The following is a 10734-nucleotide window of genomic DNA, read 5'->3' as shown; positions in this document are numbered from 1 at the left end:
TAGATTTGAAGGTCAATAAGTATAGTTTTGAGATACGGGCGTTCAAAGTTTTCCTTCGTATTTCTATAAAAGACAATGCTAATAAATAATGATTATTATGAATGTATATTTCTTTTTTGTGTATATAATAAACCAAAACTATTTTATTTATCATAATTTAATCATAAATGATGATCCCTTTGCTCATATCGCAGCCTGGGGCACTGCTTGAGGCAAGATGGGGCACTCCTTCCTACGCAATTCTCTCTCTCCCCTTCACTAAATCGGCTTATTACACCGAATTTTTCTTCTTCTGTATGTTAGCGAGATGTTTTCCTTGTATTTTCATTTTTGGCATGATGAAATTCTTGCCCGAAACAAAGATAAACAAACGTAAAATGGAAGAGAATGTCAAGAGGTGAAACTCGAAGGCGTACTCTTTTTTGACAAAGACAATTTAATAAATCATGATTATTATGAATTTCATATTCCATTTGGGTATTGAAAAACCAAAACTTTGTTATTTATCATAAATGAAGATCTCTTTGCTCAAAGATCGTAGCCTTGGGCATAGTGTGACGTGTGCTGTCAAGCAAGACGGGGGCGTTACTAAGCAACCCTCCCCTCTCTCTTCACTAACTACGCATATATTATGATATTCTGTAATAATACTTGAGCGCTTTTCTTCGTTCTGTATGTTAGCGAGATGTTTTCCTTGTCTTTTCCTCATTACGCCATGATGAAATTCTTGCCGAAACATACATAAACATACGTAAAAAGCGGGCAATGGCAGAGGTGAAATGGAACGTGTAGACTACTTGAAGTCTGTGATCGCACTAAATCAGGACTGGTACTTGGTAGCTGAGCCTGAAGTCTCCTTCTCGACTCGGGGAATGTCTACAGATTACCATTTTCTCAATTTCTTTTGACAATAATTATCAAAATTTACGATAATAGAAGAAATATTGCATTTTCTTGTACGGATCAATGTTTTAGGCTTATTGAGTTACAATAACTAATTACCCTGTAACTACGAAAGTAAGAGGAATTTTGACGAAATATTTCGTATACGTATTCTCAATTGCCATATGAAGCTCCATGAATTTTTTCATGACTTTGCATTTTTCGCCCTATACCACCATATATAGGAGTTCTGGCCGGCCCCCTTAAGAACATCAAAAAGCAAGAAATGATACTAAAAAGTTAAACACAGAGGACCAAACCAGTGATGAAGACCTTCATCATCGTCTTGAAGATCTCTCAACAGCTGAGCTTAACAATAATTGTTCTGACACTTTGGAAGAGGAGATCAGAGACACAGAAGTTGGTTTCATTGATAAATTCCCAGAGTAGTGAGACTTTGTTCTTGTTGGAAGAGATCCAGTAAAATGTAGGTAAATTAACCAGCAATTTAGATGCATATGATGAATTTTAGATTTCTTATTTAAGAAAATCACAGAAATTTGCTACTAATAGTTTTACATTTCCATAAATTGAGGATAAAGCAGCTGTTGGTAAAGAGGCAGTAATTGGAATGCTTCCAATTCCAGTTCAGCATAGTATTAAAAGAAAACGGGTATTTCAAAGTTCGTTAGGCCAACATTAGATAAAATTTAGGCACAACAAATGTCATGTATTTGAGTTACATTTTGTTTGGTGTTTATTCATGGAGAGAATAAATACAAGCATATTTCGGTTATTTAATCATTGGCAGGCGAGGATATTTAATTTAATTTTTGTTTTGAAGGATACAATATTCTTTAAGCCAACTTTAATGTTTATTCTCAGCAAACATCATGGATTTCAGTTACATTTTCTGTCTGCCAATCACCAAGGGAGAGCATAATCTTTTAAGTTGATTTTGAGTATTTCAGTTAAACATTTTGTATGGTATTTGTTTCATTTATCATCTGACTTGAAGGTAAATATCAATTATAATAACTGTCCGAATCATCCCACGCTCTTGTCTGAATCATTCCCATGGATGGGGATGATTCGGACATTTTGGAAATTTTTATTTGAAGGCAAATGGCTTCAAGTATAGTAAAGTATACGACTTACCAAATTCACTCGTAAATGTAGGATGATGAGGCTACACATTGACATGTCAGCGACATCTCTGCTCCTTAAACTCTTACTTCTTGATAAAAATTTTTAAAAAAGTGTCCGAACCATCACCGCCCTCCATTCTATGCGCAGTTGACATAGAAGGTCATACCACGGACGAATCTCTCTCAGTCCTTCGGACAGAAGAGCCAGAAGGTCAGGATACCAATCGGCTTGAGGCCATTTGGGTGCCACCAAAATTATCCAAAGATTCGAGGTGATCAGCACTCCGTTGATCACCAAGTGAATCATGCAAAGCGGGGGAAAGGTGTAGACCTCAAGGTTGTCCCGCAAGTGTTGGAATCCGTCCTCTGCAGCGGCCCATGAGCCCATTACAATGGAGCAGAAAGTCTCCAACTTCCTGTTGTGCCGGATGGTGAACAAGTCTACTACTGGTCGCCCATATAGGCTGAACAACCTTTCCACCAAGTCTTGGTGTAGGGACCACTTGGTTCCTACCATGCCTGGAATATACCTGGCTGACAGCTCCACCAAGTGGGCAGTCGTGCACCTGCATTGTCAACTGGTGAAGCGAGAGAGAAGTGAGACCCCTGGCTTGTTGACATATGCCACTACTGTAATATTTTCACTCATCAATACCACAGTGTCCCATCACTCGGTCCTGAAACTCTTGGAGGGCCAGGAAGGCTGCCTTGAGTTCCAGAATGTTGATGTGAAGGTGCCTGTCGTGATGGTTCCAGATTCCTGCAGTCAGCAACTCCTCCAGGTGTGTGCCCCATCCCTCTGTCCATGCATCTGAAAACAGAAGCATGTCCGGAAGAAGAGTCCAAAGAACCACTCCTATTAAGCCATCAGTCCAAATTCTCTCTCACCTCCTGCAAGAGGGAGACGAGAGCGGATTGAGGATCGCAGAACTGTGACCAATACTTCCTCAGTCTCCACCAACACAATTTGATGACTAGAGAATTTATGCTTCAAGTGAACAACAGGAGAAATAAAAAAAGGGACTTTCCAGGTAGTAGCTGGAAGTCTCATCCAGTGTTATTTGATCACTTTCATACTCAACTCTTAAATCTTCTAGTCAATAAGGCATAAGTAAACTAAGAGGTTTGTTTGTTGTAAAATGTTTACAGCACTGAAAAAATTTATATACTACACAGTTATTGACACTGCTTAAATTAATAATTGCCACCAATATTATTCACACAGCTAAAATTAATATCACTTTACTGACCAGCTTCCTTTTGGTCCCATATACACAAATTGGTAGTCATCTTGAATATCATCCCTGACTTGCCAGAACTCATTTAACCAATCTGATGCAAAATAATGTAATGTCGTGTAAGCACCATAATCAGGATAGGCCTGTACGAAATGCCAATCCTGTAAGAGAAGAAAGTTTGTTTATAATAAAATATGTAGACATTAAAACTGAATGTAAAACTATGCTACAATACAAGTGAACTAGAGCCTTTGACACTTTACCATTATTTTTTGGTACATCAGAGTACCGTAAAATAATCAAGAGAGCAATGAATGTGTAAGCTTTGATTTAACACGAACCTCATATATAATTTTAATAATATCTATCTTGAGCTGTCAGTAAAGTACTTTCAATTGACACACTACTTACTATGAGGATAAAGAGCACTTCACAATAGTCAGGTATGCATCCAGGAACACAGTACCTCTGCTGGTGGTTAAGTTATTCCATTATGTATGCCCCCACAGGGGGCACTGCTGTAAGTTCACCTCATGGTGTATTGCAGGCTTTACTAAAGGGTCTTTGCAGTGTGCAGTGTCCCTTCCGCCCCTAGCTGCAACATATTTCAATCCTTTTCTGTACCTCCGTTCATATTCTTTTTCTTCCATCTGACTTTCTAACCTCTCCTAACAATTGTTTTATAGTGCAACTGCAAGGTTTTTATCCTGTTACACCTTTCAAACTTTCTTATTGTCAGTTTCCCTTTCAGCGCTGAATGACCCTCATAGGTCCTCATTCTTGGCCTAAATTCTATGTATATTCCATCCCATTAGTATGTGTCTGTTGTAACACCTATTTTGATACTGTTCATAGATTTGTTGAAGATTTTCAAAATAAACATTTCCAATTGTTTTCCTACCTCTTCTCACTTAATTTCTCTTTTCTTATTCTTTGGTCTCAGTTTTTTCTGGGAGGCTTTACTAATGAACTTGAGATTCCAGGGAGACAAACCCCTCTATCACATAAGTTCAGTTATCACTAAAGCAAGAGACACAGAGCGAAGTTTCTTGCACTAGACATGGATGTGAGGATAGTTGTGGGAAAAGAAGCTTTAGATGTGTTGACAGACCTGTAAGGCTTATAAAATCATGTGTTTGTTGTCTCCTTAGGCTTCAAGAGGATGACGACCTACCATCAGCCTCTGCAAACTGAATTGTTATATCAACCTAACACTGCTCCATTTGAAATTATAACATTTTTGCATCTGTGGGTCCCAATACATTGGTCTTCCAGGATATTTCTCTTGCTTACGTGACAAGGCAACCTCTATAAATTTAGAAGCTCCTTACTTTTTTACTGCAGTCCTTGCCCCAGCTCCTGTGCAGGCCTAGACAACTAAGTTACTTGCAGGACTGGTTGATAATGAGTGCCTTACCTCAGGAGCTTTGTAGCTTCATATAGTAACTAGTAATCAAGATGCCTGTATCATGGTCTGCTCATCAACTGGGACAAGTCAGACCTAGTCCACGAAAAGGACCAATTTACCTTAGGATGGACCTTGACACTGCAGCCAAACAGTATTTCTCTTTACCCCAAAGGCTGCTGGTTCTGTTAAAGGAGTTTCTCTTTTCAGTGTCTCCTGCAAAGGTGTGAACAAGGATCCTAGCAATTAGTCATCTAGTTAAAACATTTGCATCAAGTATTCAAGAGAAGCATTACCTTTCTGGTAAATACAAGAGATTCTTATAAATTCAGGTTTGTCCATTTCTGGTTAATCCTCTGAGGCTGTGAAATCTATGTCATAATTCGTCGATTCAATTGAGTGTACAGTATTTCATACTTCTGGTATATTTTGTAGCATAAGCATAGCTGGTACACTAGGTGCATTTTATCCACTGGGTAAATGTTTTGCAACAGGTGAGTTTCACACAACATACTGGCCCCATATTCGTGTACTTATAGGTCGAATGATTCCTCTCCTTAGTGTAGAGATTACATAATGCAGAGTTAAAGACATATATACTGCAACAGCATCTTTCCCAAGAAAGTTCAACATGGCAACAAAGAAGGCAAGGCTTGTCTAACACACTGATGTCCACGGAACTTCTGGGCTGAATAAAAAGAAATAAAGCGCGGGCTAAAATAAAAGAAAAAAAAAATCTGCCTTGGAAAAGGAGAGTGAACCAAAACTCCAGTCTACAAGGCAGTAAAAGAAAGACTGGCATATTGTGGGGGTCTGAGCATGGTCAAAGACCAAACATCCACCGCATATATGCAGATGCCACAGTCCTTTTTTTACAATCTTTAATTATTTTTACCGGTGTCCAGCTAGCACTAGAAGATTTATCCTATTGTTAAGACCTCAGGTATGTTAGCTATGAAAAATACAAATTGATTAAAAAAATTTGTCATGTTTCCAGTACATACCTGACCAATTGGAAGTGTTACTCGTCTTTTTCAATCTCCTGAATCTCCTGAGTTTGTCTGTAACAATCACAATATTTAAAAGTAAATTGTATTTTTCCTAACTATACAAACCTGAGGTCCTTTACAATAGGAATTACTTAAGGCGTAGCCTGGACACCGCAGCTGAAATCTTTCAAACAAGGCGGTCCAGTAGTGAACTACCTGTCCGATCATTGGGAGTCCCTCCTGACTGGATATAAACATTCCAATTTGCTCTAGGTCCAGGAAACAGACTGAAGGGTGGCGTGAGGTGGGCAGTTAGTGTAAAGGACCTCAGGTTTGTATAGTTAGGAAAAATACAATTTACTTTCAAAAATTGTAACCAACTGGGGTTCAGCCTATCTGAGATTCTCTTCCTGGCAGTACGAGCAAGGAAGGAAGTATAGCAACTGGCAACTGATTGGAGTTAAGGACTGCGAGATCAGAGTCAGTCTTCTGGGTTAATCATAAGGAAGGAGAGGATGTCCCACTTATGAGAAATCAAAGAACCATAACATCAGCGACAGTAAGGCAAAAGAAGCAATGGTTTTGTCTTAGACATGTCTGAGTTCCCTTCCTTGCCTTGTAAAGGGAAGAGGAAGATATTTCCCTCTATTAATTTGTCAAAGAAAACAGATAGGTTACTGTAAGGGGTGTCTTACCTGCATTGACTGTCCAGTATAGCATGCAACGGTCCACATACTCTCTGCCTAAAGGGAAAGAGTAGTATAAAAGAGATGGAGAACCAGTGACTCCACAGACAGACCCATTCATACCAAAACGAGGCGAGGTGCAACCTTGCCCAGTTAGAGGAGCTGGGTAAGCTACACAACTTGTTGAGTAACCACCACCGATCCCAAGGAAAATGTGTCCAAGGGCCCGTGGGCAATACAGGCAGTCCCCGGTTATCAGTGGACTTGGTTAATGGCGATCTGGTTTTATAGTGCTTGTCTAAGGCCATAAAATTGGTGATTCATGGTGCTATAACGCGCCGAGTTCCGGTGCTATTAGAGTTATGGCATCATAACATACCTAAAAGAGATGCCATTAACCAGTTATAGGTGCCATTAACCGGTTATCGGCAATGTAAGTGCCATAAATCACTGAGTATCAGTTAAAGGCAATTTTTGCTTATTGGCACCCCACCTAGAACGGAACCCCCGCCGATAACTGGGGACTGCCTGTATCCCAAAGGTAATGAGAGGTGAAAGTGGTCTTGCGTGCCCAAACCACCACCTTCAAAATCAGTTGAACCAACAGGTTCTTATGGAATGCGAGGGATGGGGCAATGCCCCTGACCTCGTGAGCTCTTGGACGAAGTGTACTAGTGTCGTCTACATCAGCAACAGAGTACAACTTCCTGATTCTCTCACGAAGTCAGAAAGAAACAGTGTTCTTGGACACTTCTTTCTTGGAACCTCCATTACTAATGAAGAGTCATCAAGACTCAGGCCGGAGATGTCAAGTCCTCTTCAGATAGCACCTTAGAGCTCTAATGGGACAAAGCAGCATCACATCTGGATCATCACCAACAAAGTCACTCAGGGAGGGGATAGTGAAAGAATCAAATCTAGTGTCAAGGACCAATGGATTCTGAGTTTTCACTATGAAATCTGGGACGATACCAAGCGTAACTGATCCCCATCCACTTGAATGTTTTACATCGCAGGAAGGACTTTGCTGATGCCAGGGCTAGCAGGAAAACGGTCTTGAGGGTCAGATCCCTGTCTGATGACTCTTGAAGGGGCTCGTATGGTGCACATCAGGCTCTGCCACACGAGAGTCACATTCCATGCAGGAGGCCTGAGATCCCTGGGTGGGCAAGACCTTTCGAAGCTCCTTATGAGTAATAACATCCCTGTGTGGGCAAGACCTTTCGAAGCTCCTTATGAGTAATGACATCCCTGGGTGGGCAAGACCTTTCAAAGCTCCTTATGAGTAATGACATCTTGAAGGAGGAAGAGATATCAATACCCTTCAGCTTCAAGGCTAGGCCTAGCATGGGCCTATAGCCTTTGACAGCTGAAACAGAGAGGAGCTTCTCCTGGAGAAGGAAGACAAGTAAGTCTGCAAACTGCTGAAGAGTGGCTCCGACCGGAGAAATACCCCATCCACGACACCAACCACAGAAGACACAGGGAAGGCACTGCCTGATGGTACCATTCTATGTGTGGTTGACACAAGGTTGTGCCAAGGAGGAATCTCTCTCAGTGCCTCGGATAGAAGACCCAGAAGGTCGAGATACCAAACAGCCTGAGGCCATTTGAGGGCCACCATAATCATCCAGAGATTTCAGTGTTGATCAACAGGCAAATCATGCAAAACATGGGGAAGGGAAAACTATGACTCTCTTATTTGTGGTAAGTTGTAGTTACTAGCGATCCACCTCTCAGGGGTCCCGCTAGAAATCCCGAAGGTAGTTATCCTGATGGAGCTAATGGATCGTGGAGAGGACCCAACCAGCCCAGTCTCCTCCTCGTGGGAGACTGTGGGTCGCTCCACCCCAGTCAGGGAAACCTGGCGACTGGGCCAACCTGAAAACTCTGGCAGCACCGCTCCAAATCAGAGCGAGGCTGTCGCCGGGAGTCATGAGAGAGACGTGACTACCGTGGCCTCTGAGATCTATGTTTGCCTGCCCAATATGCCAAAGGTAATTCACTACCTTTAATGGAAGGTGCCTGCACTAAAGAAAAGCTCACCCTGTGGAATTCCACAGCGAAAATGTTCAAAGGCTCATGAATATGAAGAATAAGCCCTGGGCTGTGGAGGACCTCAGGAGGATGGCAAAATATGAATTAGATAATAGAAATGAGCCGTTCATAAATAAAAAAAATTAACGAGCACTTATTTCTGAAAAGAACAGTGAATAGCATCACCGGAAAAAGGAAGTCTAATGAGTATAAAAAGATTTTAAATGATATGCTCCAGCAGGAAAATGTATGAGACTCAAGAAGATGTACCACCCCAACCAGAAAGAGCAGGATGGACAGAGGAGGAATTGATACGACTAGCTAGGGCAGAGACCCTATTCAAAAACAATCCTCACATCAACAAGAGGATCCAAAAGGAGTTCTTCCCTTTCCGCACGCTGGATAGTGTGAGGAAGAAGAGAAGAACACAGGAATACCTGAAAATCCTAGAAGCCTTCACAGAAGTTAAAGGCAGACTAATAAACAGCAATGGGGCTGGCTTACCGAAAGCAAAAGTAAATCTTACAAGAGTTGACGATCAACCTACTCTGGCTTGCCCAGTGGATGGAATGAATGAATACTTACTAATGGCAACAAATGGCAATGGTGGTTCTCCGCCATCATCCCCAAACTCCAGCACCAGCAGCTGTATAAGTAGAGAAAGCATTGAGAATGAGATAACATCTGATGAGTTGGATAATATGAGAATAGAAATATTCAGGAGAAGGGAACAACAACAACCTCCCAGAGTAAATGAGAACAATCCAAGAGAATTGAAAAGGAAAATAAGAAGAAGAGAATATGCAGTCACCCAGAGGGGGTGGAAGAAGAACAGGGGCCGAACTGCACAGAATGCAATATTGGGAAAGGATCCCATTGCTTGGCCGTCTTTCCCTCAAGGAACGACTGAGTTTTAGGGTTCTCTCTTCTCAAGAGAAAGTTTACCAACTGAGTGGAACGATGCTGAACACTAAACAAATACGTACTATATCCATTATGGAACCAGTAATGATTGAAGAGATAGAATGGATGAAGAAAAGGATGAAATTAAACTCGGCACCAGGTCCAGATTGTGTAAAACCGTCTGATATCAGAACAGCTAAGAACGTAAAGATCAAAGAGTTTTATGACCTTGACCTCAGGACAAAGATTTGTACTGCAGAATGGTCAAAAGGAAGAACTACCTTATTGTCAAAAACCAATAATCCAGAAGACCTATAGACCTATAACTATTAATTCAGGAGTAACGAGAGGCCTTCATAAGATCCTAGCAGAAAGACTGTCAGAGTGCCTTCCCACATCAGTAAGACAAAAGGGATTTAAGCCTGAAGAGGGTGTAAGTGCTAACATCTTAGTCCTTAAAGAGTTAATAAAAGGAGCAAAGGAAGACCTAAAGAACTTATATATTGCCTTTATCGATTTCAAGAAGGCGTTCGATTCAGTCAGTCACCCGGCACTACTCAGAGCCCTAGAGAAGGTGGGACTCGATAATGAGTCAGTGTTATACCTGAGGAATTTTTATCAGGAAATAAGCACCGAAATCGTTGGGGTGATGCAAGGAGACCTCATGTCTCCATCACTGTTCAATATTACACTGGACGGGGTGCTGGAGAATATCTCCAAGGGTGTTGGGGCCACCCTGCGGGGTGAAAGAATAAACTACTTGGCGTTTGCTGATGATATCGTGATGGTGGCAACCACAAGAGATGGTCTAACATCATCTATTGAAGTTTTACTAGATGAAGCGGCGAAGTTAGGACTAGAACCAGGAATAAGGAAGTGTGCCACCACCAGGATTGTTGCAGATCCAAGCAGAAAAACTCGGTATCACGACGATAGAGAATTTACCTATAGAGAAGCACATACGTATACCAAAATTGTCTGTAAACAACTTTTATAAGTATCTTGGAGTGGAAGTTGGAGTCACGCAAACACCTAATGGCTCCAAAGCAGTTGGAAGAATAAAAGTCGAGTTGGGAGACCTGCAGAAAGCTCTCTTGAAGCCACAACTAAAACTATGTGCACTCAAGACTGTGCTAATACCAAGATATCATCACACTATCCATCAAGACGAGATTAAGGGCTACCAACTAAAGAGACTAGATTTTGAAATAAGGAAGTTTGTGAGGAAGGCACTCCATCTGCCGAAAGATACCCCTCTCGGTGTATTCTATGCGAAAACTGCCGATGGGGGACTAAGAATTGAATGTTTGGCAGATAGTACTCCAGTAGCGAAGAGGAATTTATTAGAACGCTTAAGGAGATTGAACGACGAAATAGTAAGTATAATAGCTGGAAGACATCTGTAAGGACATCCCCTGTCTGCTCCCATGAACTGGAAAGAAAAAT

The 10734-nt window shown here is 41.3% G+C and overlaps 1 protein-coding gene across 3 annotated transcripts in view; it reads right to left on the bottom strand.

The window, feature by feature from the left end:
- The window catches only part of LOC135219363 (2-oxoglutarate and iron-dependent oxygenase JMJD4-like), a 223040-nt gene that overhangs the window by 207287 nt on the left and 5019 nt on the right, over positions 1 to 10734 (bottom strand). For all 3 annotated transcript variants that reach the window (XM_064256072.1, XM_064256073.1, XM_064256074.1), the window contains exon 3: positions 3281 to 3429. In XM_064256072.1, the coding sequence (XP_064112142.1) occupies positions 3281 to 3429 (149 nt within the window). The remainder of the gene's footprint in view (positions 1 to 3280; positions 3430 to 10734) is intronic.

Source organism: Macrobrachium nipponense, chromosome 1 (genome assembly GCF_015104395.2).
Source record: "Macrobrachium nipponense isolate FS-2020 chromosome 1, ASM1510439v2, whole genome shotgun sequence".
Classification (NCBI taxonomy): Eukaryota; Metazoa; Arthropoda; class Malacostraca; order Decapoda; family Palaemonidae; genus Macrobrachium; species Macrobrachium nipponense.
This window is presented reverse-complemented; position numbering and strand designations above follow the sequence as displayed.